General features: G+C 37.9%; 1 protein-coding gene across 1 annotated transcript; it reads right to left on the reverse strand.

Moving 5' to 3' along the window:
• Positions 1–7,924: 7,924 nt before the first annotated feature.
• Positions 7,925–13,052, reverse strand: LOC112563654 (dephospho-CoA kinase domain-containing protein-like). The gene is made up of 4 exons (XM_025237854.1): positions 12,910–13,052; positions 11,204–11,407; positions 10,936–11,023; positions 7,925–10,679 (listed from the first exon to the last, which is right to left on the reverse strand). The coding sequence occupies exons 1-4, from the start codon at positions 13,019–13,021 to the stop codon at positions 10,397–10,399; spliced, it is 687 nt and encodes a 228-aa protein (XP_025093639.1). The 5' UTR covers positions 13,022–13,052; the 3' UTR covers positions 7,925–10,396.
• Between the last annotated feature and the right edge of the window lie 103 nt (positions 13,053–13,155).

The following is a 13,155-nucleotide window of genomic DNA, read 5'->3' on the forward strand; positions in this document are numbered from 1 at the left end:
ACGGGAGCAGAGAGAGTTGTCGGGAGAATTTATGGTTAACTGTCTCAAAACTGTATTCACTGGCAGCTAGAAGGAGAAACGCACTTAATTAAATTGGCCGACTCAGGACCGTCAAACACTCCTTTTCTAGCTTGTAGTTAGAATATTCCCATGGACTTTTCTGTTGTAACTGCCAGTTGAGAGATACTACGGGAGTGAGCTGAAGAGGTGGTGGTGTAGAGTTGCTGGAGTTACAGTAAAATATGATGGACCTCCGTGCGGCGGAGAGGTTGGGGCGGGGAACGAAACAAGTAAAAAGTTTAAGAAGAAGCGACAAGTAAAAAAAAATAATTAATTTGTAAAAGAGTGGGCTTTACGATGTAAGATGCAGGGCGCGCCTGTGAAGGAAGGTTGATTAGATTTTCATCATCAGCAATCGATTACAAACGGCCTACAGGAGTCATTAGTAAATCATTGTGTGCTCGGCTAAGCAGGCAGGTAATCCGCTCATTGCTCATCATTTGCTTGACACACGAGGGTCCGTCCGTCAGGCGCACCTTGTCCCCCCGCAGCCCTCCCTGGGCTAAGCCTCAGCCGCGGGTTGTTATTTATTTGCTCATTTCTTCTTTTATTTTTTTTTCGGTTGTTAGTTCGTTCTTATTAATTAATTTATTGATTTTTTCCCTTTCGTTTGTTTGTTAAATCCTTATTAAACAATTTTCTCACTAGCACTCACTGATGGTCATGTAATTAGCTTGGCAATCCTGCTCAAATGTTCCTCCATATTTCTCCGATTAAAAAATACCTTTATTTGTTCCTTCCTTTCTTTCCTTTTCAGCAGTATGTATATGGTTTTGCGTGTCTTTTAAAGTTGAAAATAAATGAGAGCTTAATTATATGTCTATTTGACTGTTCGTCTGTATGTGTGTACGTGTGAGCGCACATGTATGTGTGTAAAATATACAGGACTTTACGACAGATGTTTCAGTGAACAGATTGTTAGCAGGCTGTTCCTGTCTTGTTTCTCAACCCAATATACGATGTAGCCAGTCATGCGAAATACAGACCAGATGTTTTGGCATGCCTTAACCATTGCTTTCTTCACATTCACGCCTGAATGTTTGCATCCATTAACTTCAGTAACTTGAAGCCCAGCTACAAGCTTTAGGGGTCTAGTCTCAGGGACTACAGGGGTCGGGGTAGAGGCAGGAATTGGCGCCAACACGGCTTCTCCATCCAAGACCTCCCGAAAACAATTATTTCAGATGATGTGATGGCAAAAATGATGCTAGGGGGCAGAGGAGGGAGGGAAGGTGTGAAGCGGAGTTTATCTTGATTCACCACAGACATGCTTCAGAAATGAGTCGCAAGTACTTTTGAAAACTGTGCTGGATAAATCGTCTGCTCGCGGTAACTCCTTGTTGACAACGAAAAATGTGGAGGACGAAGTGAGTTTCGGCTGGATGGAGAAAATTAAGATTACAAGGCAAACAAAAATTAAAAGAATGAGAAAGTAAAGACAGAAGATGTATTGTCTTCAATTCTACGTTGATGACGGAATTACAAACCATCCAAGAACTGGAAGCAGGCATACCTTTCATGTATTTGCTTGTTGGGGAACAAGAACAAACACAAGGATGTAGCTTCTTTTCATACCTTCATTCCTACTGAGACCGGAATCATGAAAGCAGGATCGTCACAAACCTTTACTATTCAAAGACATGGATGTACCAGTCGATGTTACATGGACGTTCTCCGCTTTAATACAGAAACACTCTAACACCCCAACGGCCTGCAACAAGAAAAATAAAAATAAAAATGGTAAATAATGTGCTCCTGGCATCTGATGTCAGCCTGTGCCTGGTGTTAGTGCCATGCTACTCTCACGGTGAGCAGAGAAGAATTCACAATAATACGTTGAAAACTATTTTTTTGGTGAAAGCAAAAAGAAAGCTAACCGCGGGCCATGTAAGACCTTATGTTTTTAGGGGACAGGCTGGCCAATTGCCAGTAATTACTGCACGAGTGCCCTGAAGGGCCATTCTTTGTGGGGTTTCTGTAAGAATTCTCAAGGAACCTGTTAGTAGTCTGTCGACATTTCTTTGAATATCTCGCTCTCATCGCATCAAACCTTTCGCGTTTGGTTCCCTAGTTTATTAATTTTCTTTTTAATGTGTGGTTTCCAAGAATGTTATTTAGAAATTCAATCAAATCGCGCAATATTCTGAATAATGTTCGTGGGTTTACTTGCGCGAAGCATTTGAAAAAAAGGACAAGCTTATGCATACAAGAATACAGTTTTAAACACATGTTGATGTCATTTATTTTGAATGTTCTTTTCTTGAGAGTTTTCAAATGAGTGAGAAAGAAGGCAAGAAAAAAGTTTATTTTTCAAACTAAGTAGAAATTATAGAGGTTCAAAGGTTTTCTTAATAATAAATTTAAAGATGTCAACAACTTGATCACAGACACGATAAAGTAAACAATGAAAACGGCGAAAAAGAATTGAAGGACCTAGTAATCGATCATCTGTCACTACAGCAATCACTACCGTAAATACTTTTATTTTATTTTTATTACGATTCTCCGCTCATTTAAATACACTCGATCATTTAATTAAAATTACCCTTTCACCTCAATATGTGCTTGCTTGAAGCTCAATTAGAACCAGTATCCTTGCCAAAGACTAGTCTGGACTGCATCAGTTGTCATTAATTACCTCCATAACATGAAAGCTGTTGCAAGCTTTCTTACACACATTATCTGATGTTCAATCCAGTTACCTCACGGTGGAAGATGGGGCTGCAGTTGAAGCCCCTCCCGATTCCCTCCCCCACCAAAAAAGCAAACAGAAAAAGTGAGAAAACAAGAGGGAAAGAGGGTGAGGTGGAACTATCCCACTGCAGCGTTTCAGTGCTCTTGCTGGCAGTTTCAATTTCATATTGGACTTCAGGAAACAAACACAACAATCTCCCCAGAGAAATTACACTTCAACCAAAAATGCTTCTTTGAAAGACAGCGGTGCTCTTGAACAGCACCTCACAATTGTTGTTAATCAGAATGCTCTTCTTTTTTTTTTTTTTTATGCTGCTTCATCGATTAGAGTTTCATCAGGAATGAAGGTCTAAAAAGAAACTACATCATTAGGTACCTCCATTGAAACTGCCCTTCGTCACGTGTCTATGGCGCTTTGATGACATTCGTCCTTATTCCTTCGCATGCGCCACTTAGGGGAAGCATATTCATATCAGAATTTTGTTGTGTTTTGTTGGCCTATTGGGTATGATAACAAAATCTTGTATCTGTAACGACTTACATAAACCGAAAATAAAATAAAACAAAAGATGTTGTCAATTCCAAGGATAGTGCAATCACATTTCTAAGGATCTGCGATTTCTATTCACATCTCAGGCTACAACTTGCAGGGGCGTAGGAAGATAGTTGCTGTTTTGTTTCTTTGTTTGTTTGTTGTTTTGTTTTTTTTGTTTTGTTTTTTTTTTTTGTTTGTTTTTTTTTTGTTGCTTTTTTTGTTGCTTCTTTTTTTTTGCTCTTTTTTGTTTGTTTGTTTGTTAGGTTGTTGTTGTGTTGTTTTGTGTTGTTGTTGTTGTTGTTTGGGGGGGGGAGGAGCAAACTCCATGGTAACAGTGAACGACATTCACATTCTTGCCTCCTCGGTATCTTTTTTCATGGGGAGGATGCTTCCTCCCCCTTTGCCCTCCTGGTTCCTACGCTGCTGACTTGTCCTGAATGAAGCCGAAGTAGATTGGAGATTATTACCTACTTAGTAAATATCATGGTGCCATCTGGGTCTTGTGATAATCCATTTTAATTGCCACTACCTCGTACAATTTAAATTAATTGTAACCCAGCTCTGTGCAGCTTCGTCCCCTCTCCCTCGGAAGAAGTGAATGCTACACAGCCTTCTAGTAACTATTTCATGCCTCCATCAATGTCCTACAAACATCTGTGTATTTTCACTACCCCGTCCTCTTTTCTTGTCATACCTGTTATCACTGTAATAGTCTAGCAGTTCATCATATTTTCCTCTCTAAGGGAAAGGCTAGATGTAACAACACATGTTCTGCTCATTGTACCAAATAAACAGTTGTTATTGTCAGTTATTCTCTCTGTCTCTCTCGCTGATGAAAACGCACAAGAAACAGGGCCATTGATGCGTGATGATGGCGCACGGCTGGTTCACAAGTGTGAATGCCAAGAGGTTTCCTAGGTTCACGGTGTGTACGTTCCCTCGGATCCTCGTGTTAAAATACACACACAGAGACAAAAAAATCCGTCTCTCCTTCCGTGGTATACATTCGTGCGTCGGTGCACTTTCTCGTTGGCGGTTTTGTTTCGACTGGCCGAGTGCGATCCTCCAGTAATACCTGCATACATTTTTAATTGGTCCTCGGGGACCTATCTGCGCGCGATACAGTGTCTTGCAGTCACAGCCCCATCCGTGGTTAGCTTGTAGTCGTAGCGTGGCTGCTAAATTATTCGTGAGCCACAGAAAGGGAAGAAAACCTAGTTCCGAAACTGTGTATAAATAATCCGTTGCAAAACAATGTACGCCCATGGCACCCATGTACATCGATAACACCTTGTCATCCATGTCACTGCTTGTGCCCCATATCGTGTGCAGTCTGCATGATGTACATGTGAGTGAGCACTGGTGGTAAATGTCCATTACTCGTGTTTATGTGTTTGTGTGTGTGTGAGAGAGAGAAGGAGGAGAATCTGTGTTTTAAGCTGCATCACAGCAAAGCAGCCAGCCCTGTAAATGGATGCCACATGCAGAGAAAAAACAGCGTGCCCGAGACGAGATCTGAACCTAGGACAGCCAACCCTCACTGTGTTGGTGACAAGCGCTAACCGCTGCGCCACTAGACCGCTGTGAGAGAGAAGTTGTGATTTAAATGGTGAACATTTGTAAGACCCATTGATTGATGCCTGCTGAAGTGTGCTACTGGGACTTCATGTTTGTAAGGCCTTTGTTGGTGAGAAAAGGCGCTTTATATTGCTGCTGTATCGTGGATCGTACATTATGTATCACAAAACATCTTGAATTATTGTATTCTGCCAACCTACTATTCTGCCATCCGCCCGCGCAACTTCTGCCCACAGTGCAGGAAATCGCATGTTAGTTCTCTCATCTTTTTTCGGTAGACAAACATTTCGATTGCTCCGACTTGGTTCTCTTCATGCAGTTTCAGAAGTTGGTTTCGGGAAAACAACTTCAAATATCCCACTAATTACTACATAATTAATGTAATTACAACTTGTTCTAAAAAAATGGTATCTGCTCTATTTTTTTTATTTTTTTTTTTTTTGTATTTTTGCAAGTGGCCCGCGACACGGGTGTCCGAACCCGCGACACGGCTGTCCGAAATGGATATGGCCCGCAGGCCGAAAAAGGTTGGGCATCACTGATATAAGTCATGTATGGATGGGTTTGTTTTTCATTATTATCCTCATGACTAAGCGCTATTCGCATGTCTCTTAATAACTCTATTAGGTGCTATAAACCTCCACATTTTCACAGCATTCATGCGAGGGACATGACAAAAACATATTTTTGTTCTGACAGTATCCATAGTTTTGACTGTGCATTTTAATAGATGTACATGATCGATAATAACAAGTTATAAATAAGTAAACTGACTAAATGATAAAACCAAATTATAAAGCTTGGAACAACCTGAAGGATGACAGAAAACAAAGGCATAACAACGTAACATTGTTAACACATTACGGAATTCTCCCTAACCCTCCATCCACCTCCCTAAAAAAAAACAAGGGTTGGAATGTTTGTAAGACAACAATCAACGACCCAGTGGACATTAAGTGTGGGTCACTCACACCTGGTCGTCACGAACTACAATGACATTTCAAACAACTGCTCCTTACGCCACAACAAGAGATCGAGCGCTCAACTCATGCGATGCCAACCGTAACGGATGAAACAATGATGCATTAGTCGAACACACCAAGAACCATCAGGGTAATTAAACCAGCATACTTCGTCGCTATTTTCTTCAAAAACAAACAAAAATATATATAAACACCTCTTGTTTGTAATCATAGATGCTGCAACACTCACCACACAGGTATTTTTCTCTGCGGGAACAGGAAAAAAAAAAAAACCACATCATCCGCGTGTCGACAACCAGCCAGGGAGCCAGCCAGCTAAAGGAGGGCTGTGTAAGCCATTAAACAGGAGGTGAATGAGATTACTTTTCCGCAAGCGGGAGAGTGTATTCGTTATTTACACCAACTGAAACAGTTTCCGTGGTTAAGATCATTAATAACCACGCGTTTCTGTACAACAGCCTTTCCAGTATTCTAAAAATGGGAGACTGACATTGCATGCCTGTCTGGTCTAAGGACCAGTGCATAAATAACTATTCATCTCTGCCTTGAGGAGTGTCTGTCTCTGAAAGCATTACCAAGTTACAAAAATAAAAGGATTTATTTATTCTTTATCCATATATAAATGCAATCGGCAAAAATAGCTGCCTTCCCTCTCCTTTTTCTATCATTCTAGCCAAACTGAACAAAAAAGACCAGATTAAAACAAACAACAACAGTAATAAAGTCTCCCAATCCACATACAAATAAAAATTCAGCATTGATCACACAAATACAGCTTGGTTAAAAGTAACAATAGATGCAGATCATAGGACTAGGATATTTCACAGTCTCTTCAGCTAAGAAAATGTCCATGTTCACATGCTTTTAGTTGTCACAAGCTCAAAATGTGGGGTAGAATATGTTTCTCATACAGTAAACATAAATCAATCAGAATTATTTTAGAGCAGGGTGTCAAAGATATGTTTCCAATATCCTGAAACAACAGAAAATGATATGTGAAAAATCAAGCAATACATTCCAGCGACATTTAGAGTTATAGAATACTTTGAGCTAAAAGAGTAAAGACTGATATACTCCTTTATCTCATGCTCATCCTCCTCATGCCACAGACACATTGCGCTCAAACTTCTACAAGAGGGAGATCAACCCTGCTTTGCGTCGCTGCATGTTTTCCAAATAAAAATACAGTTGCGGGCAGGCAAGGGGGTGGGCAGACATTGCCAAGACGACAATAATAGGTGCTATCATAGTCTGTTGACTCTCGCACTTCTGTTTCCATGCTTGGCAAGCTTTTGCCTTAATTTTCTTTTATAACTGTTTTTGTTTTTTTCTTAAGACATGCACACATTCTACTCCTTCCAGTTCAGTGTATTTTTGTAATCTTTTAAATGCAAGTGAAAGACAATCTTAAAAATGCTGTGTGAAAGCCTCAGCTGTCAGTTCTCACGTCCACTGGAGTCATCATGCTGGTCTGTTCTTTTCCTTTCTCTTCCATTGTCTCAGTGGAGGAAAAAAAAAAAAGTTACACTGAAAGTTTATAAGGGACCAAATGTGAATATGCCATGATAATGTTAAGTCCAAAAGTGTACAAACTGATAGCAGTTCATGCAACTTACACTAATACTAGTTACACCAAGGTCATCAATTGCCCTTAAAGTTATTCACATGAATATCCACATGGCATAATTAACATCAAACTGCACATAATAAACGCCTAGAGATCTAACTAAACCATTATCTACACTTTACCACATGAAAACACTTTGCAGATTCTAGCCATAAGCTGTGGCTTTTTGTTCACCGACTCTACATTTCCTTCCTCACCAATTAAGAATGCCTAACAGGTACACCATTTTTATGATTTTGAAAACAAAATTATGAAAATAATAACATTCAGTTTCTGCCAGGAAAATGCATTTTCTCTTCAGCTAATGCATTTATTATCATCAGCAATATTTCTAATGTCAATAAAGTTACAAATTTTCTAGTTAAAAAAAGTTTCACTATATTTTATAAATGCATAATTTCAGTCATTCATGAATAAACACAATAAACCTGAGGTATGTTTTTTAAAAAAAAAAACTCTCGAGAATTACTGATCTATATACTACTTGGTGACAACGTTTATCATTTTCAAACTTCAAGATAATTACATGTTTACATCATTGGAACACCAGGCCAACAATCTTAAAAGCCAGCCCTGAATTCAATTTGCTTTAAAGCCAAGAAGGTAGACTTAATGTGCTTGCACGCAGAACTGCTCATCCACATGCAGACAACACTGCAGGTAATTCTAAATAAAATGGAAATTAAATGAGAAATGTGGCTGAAACTTTGGGATCAAAAAAGAAGAAATATCGTTGGAAGTAAGCTTGTATCATCAATGCATTTCAAGTATCTGCAATAACAATCCAAGGTTTATATCATCCAAACAAAATGGGTACTTCAAACAAGAAGAATAAAAGCAAAGCAAAAGCATAGTTAAAAATAAAAAAAAGCATGCAGTTAAAATAAAATGAAGAATGTCTCCAGTTGTGCTGTACAGATTACATCAAGCACTGATTATTTGACTCTTGAGTGAACAGTGGGTTGCTTTTGTTTCAAGTAAATTAAAAAAAAAAATAAAGAAGAAATTTACATCAACAAAATTCTCAACAAAGTCAAAATGATAATTTCTTCCAAAGTTTTAACTTTCACATCATAACATGAAGATTTCCCATATTCTCTATAATGTACCAACTTATTTACCATGGTCAGGGTTTAATGTTTGATCATTTCTTCTGCTTTGCATCACGTCTATAAATAGCATCAAGAGGTAACCCCTGAAGTCCCCTTCAGTAAGCACATCATTAGTGTACATCTGTGTTGTGCTCAAGACCACAGTAGAAAAATCCATTGCACCCTTTCCAAATGCAAGAAATTATGTTTTTGCTTGTTTGCTTACATAACATTTGGAAAATTGTAAACCCAAGCTTCAGATGAAGAATATCTGGAAAGTTAACAGTGCAACCTTAAACACCAATTTTAGTAGCACTGACTGCTGGAAACAGTGCGAGTTGTTTTACTTAGTTTCATGTGCTGCAGTACATGATTGAGTACCTGTCTATAGTGTCAAAAGCGCTTTGAATCTTTCTCTCCATACATCTTCTGTGAATCACTAACATGGCAATTGTCATATTGGTCAGTAACAAAAAACAGTGTATGGAAATTTGTAAACCTGTTAGGTCCAGCTACATAAATAAAACTTCATGTTGTTTGCAGCTCAAAGAAAGAGTGCTGCATACTTTTCAGTTTTGCCAGTCTTCATAGTTCCAGGGAAGTAATTCAAACAGTTTAGCCAACAAAAACCCTGCTAGTTGTGTCTCATTATATTTTCTGATAAATGATTTCATGGACAATTTCATTCTCTGACAAAAAAAATCTGAATAAAATCCAACAGCAAACCATATGAAAGGCTACAGCAACAAAGACTGGAGGCTTTCTAAACAAACACTTTCCATAACAAGCAATATCCATTCTTTCCTTACCCAAAGGATTTTTTTAAAGCAAAGGTCCCCCTATGAAGGAAACTTGAATTTCTTCTAAATCTGCAGAAGAATCTCTATGCTTCACAATGAATTTCTTCACAATGAATACATACATTTTCACAAGTGAAATACTAAAGTATATAAACAAATAAAAAATCTTCCCAAGGAAACAATAAACCCCAAAAAGACCAGATCAGTTGTGTGTGTGCTAAACCTGCCCAGGTTTGAGCATACAACATCCGCACAATAGAAAAATATCTGAACATACTATATCCTGATGAGCATCTGACAATGGATTGTTGACAGCTCGGAAATTATTGATCAATTAAGCACAAAAGTCTGCTTGGTACTTCCCAATAAAGGAAACTAAAAGAGGAGTAAGAACTGAATGAGAAAAAAATACTTATAGGGAAGGCACAAAGTTACTATCAAATGTGGTTTTGCATAAGTCACATGTTAGGTCGGTATGCAATAAGCCTTAACTAAATATAAAAACACAGATGCATTTATATATATGAGAAATATTTATCTACAAATCTAAAAATTCTGCAGTTTTAATATAGTATGCAAACAGCACCATATAAATAGTGAAACTGAAATATTTTAGGCATACAATGTTAGTCAAAGATCTTCATGAAAGTAGTTAAGATCAAACGTTCTCACTCCCCTCTTTTTATGAGTCAATTAAAGCTCATAAGAGTATGTGGAACCAGTAGGAACCTTCATAATCACCACAGGCTCATTATCACTGTTTTCTTTCAAAAGAAAACCAGGAAAAAAACTTGTTACACTTGTAACAGAGTCATTCAGAATCTCTGTTTTGGGCCATAAAAATTAAAGAAGTAAATTAACATATAAAACTACTTACTTCCATACATCACATAATTTGAAAAACATTGAAAATTGAATCAGCCAGTAATTACATCAGCAATCTAAGGTCTTTGAAAGAAAGAAATTACATGACTTTTCACAATAGTATAATTTAGACTGCATAACCTGAAGATGAACCAAAAGCGGCTCTATAAAAACAAGTTGACAAGTTTTGCAATGATCCATACAAAAAAAGCAATAACTGTCCACCCTAAAATGCGGATAGGCCAGTGCAGCTTAGATCTGTTAAACTTGCGAAATAAATCCACAATTTGCTTCTCTGTCATTTCCTCCGTTCCACTGTTGTCAACAACATAATTGGCCATGCGGCACTTTTCAGTCAATGGCATTTGTGACTTGATCCTGCTTTCCGCTTCTTCTTTAGAAAATCCATTTCTAGCCATCAGTCTTTGTAGCTGCTGCCTTTCTGTGCTGTTGGAAAAAAATGGAAAATATTATCTCACAAATAAGCATATTGTATATACATATATATATAGTCACATGCAAATATGCATATAGGGGAAAAACACCTGATGCATAATGTAAAATCATATGCAAAGAAATATACATATTGTGAAAAACATGCACCTTCACTCATGCACATCCCATTTAACTGCTTTCAAGCTAAGGTTGTAGCAGACATTTTCTCATGCTGTTTAAGCAGAAATATAGAAAAGAAGGAACTTACCAAGATATCACAATGATAAAGCTTAGGAGGGAAAGCATGCTTCTGGTCTCAAACAATAATGGAATATCCAAGATGACAAACTGATAACCTGCAAAAATATTATTCATATTTTGTGTAATCTAGGTACCAATGAAATCAACTATTTCTGTTCTACAAGACACTAGTCTGGAGTCTAGATGCCTGGTCACAGTAATCACTGTTACTAAATGAAGTCACAGAATAATTTTTACTTAAGGCACAAATTCAAGTGAACAGATTCTTGATATACCTTTTAAAAAGCAAATTAGGAGCTGCCAAAGGATAGCTTTACGGATCTCAGGATGGGTTATTGCATTAAGCTGCTTTCGCCTGGTGCTATCAGAAAAGATGATTCTCCCCATCTCCTCTCTGTTGAGTTGGCCATCCTCTAAAAAAACATCACCCCCAAACTCCTCACGGATTTTACACCAAGCTGGTAATCCAGGCTTGACAACTGTTTCACAAGGAAAAATAAAAAAATACCATTGCAACCAATGAGAGTAAGTACACATTAAAAATGTCAATAGCCTTTTTATGACTTCTAATGTATTTTCAAACATTGAAAAAAGACATTTTAAGATCATATACATCTTTATCAAAAATCTTTTTAAGTCTTGCCCTATATAGTTCAAACTCAGCCAGCAAATTAAATCTTGCCCTACATAGTTTACTTCAACGTTAGCAGATTAATCATGTGCTTACTTTTCTTCCTGTAGTCTTCACATCTAGGTTTAGGTTACTCATTTGAGACAAAACAGATCTATTTCAAGCTACATACCATTAAAAAGATGTAGGCATTAACACTGAGATGCAAGTTATGAAACTGCTGGGATATTATAAGCTTACTTGAACACCTGGACTTGAACACACTGTAATATGGTAATGCCACCAAGGAAAGAGGGGAAAAAAGGGAATGAACAGTGGACTGCAAAGGGATAACAAGACACTCCCCCCCCCCAAAAAAAAGGGTAAAAAAATTTAATTTTTTTAAAGAAGTTGAACAAAGAATGGAGAGACTATGTATCCCCAGCATGACACATAGTCAAATTCAATGTGACATGATTTAAGTATACAAATTTACACACAAACATTATGTCACAGAGAACATGTTCATTGCAGCTGTAACTGTCTGCAGAAGAGGTCACAATTATAAGCTGAATATGTTCGTTCAGAGGTGAGACATCGCTAGAACAGTCATTTTTCATACATTTTACATATACATAGAAAAAAAATAATGACAAAAAATACTACCTGCCTATATTAGTGGGCAGGACCAATTCTAAACACTTTTAAGGGTACACCTTTACCTTAGGAAGGCTCAAAACACATTGACATTTTTCCCAAACTGGGATAAAGGGGCTAGAATTAGGCTTAGGGTTTGGGTTAGATTTGTGTTTTTCCAGTTTTTGAACATATAATACATATGCCTTTGAATTATGAGCCCTCCTAAAGCATTTTCAACTCTAGAATAGAGGCACTGTACCATAGTAGGTACTGAAGGGAGGAACCATCTATCATCTCCCGCGTTTGATCAAAAGAACATAAATAGGCTTCAGAATTGGTTTTTCCTGTATTTGCAGACTTGCGTGCCAGAAAATAAACATGCCAGGAGGCAGAAACTACCTAAACAATCAAAGCCAACAGCTCTTATCTTTAGAATAATGTTGTCTTTCTGATAAGGTTTATCCACTTTTTCTGCAATAAACTATGAAACATGAAATTGTGAATAGGACCATGGCTCATCCACTGGCTCTAAATGAGATATCAGCATTACATCATTTACATCTTCGGATTCTCTATATGCGTGTGATTCTCATTTGTAGTGTCATGGCTTTAGCCCATCTGTTTTACTCCTGTGCGTGTTATGATTTCCGGTTTCACCTCTGTGTACATAATTTGATCCTTGAAACAACACTGTATTTCTGCGTTGAAAAGCGTTGTGTGTGTGTGTCTTACCATCTCTGGAGACCTGATCTGCCTCGATAACGTAAGCTCCCAGTCTACGGAACATATTGGATGCTGTGCTTTTGCCTGTGGCGATCCCGCCCGTCAAACCAACCAAAAACATTTCCAATCTTTATCTTCTTCAAAGAACGGATGCATGTGTTCTACAAGTTTCATTAAAAACTTCAGAAATCCCCAAAAAACTAAGAAAACGGGGGAATATAATAACTGAAACTACTGTCGACTATCGACACCCCG

Source organism: Pomacea canaliculata, linkage group LG5, assembly GCF_003073045.1.
Source record: "Pomacea canaliculata isolate SZHN2017 linkage group LG5, ASM307304v1, whole genome shotgun sequence".
Classification (NCBI taxonomy): domain Eukaryota; kingdom Metazoa; phylum Mollusca; class Gastropoda; order Architaenioglossa; family Ampullariidae; genus Pomacea; species Pomacea canaliculata.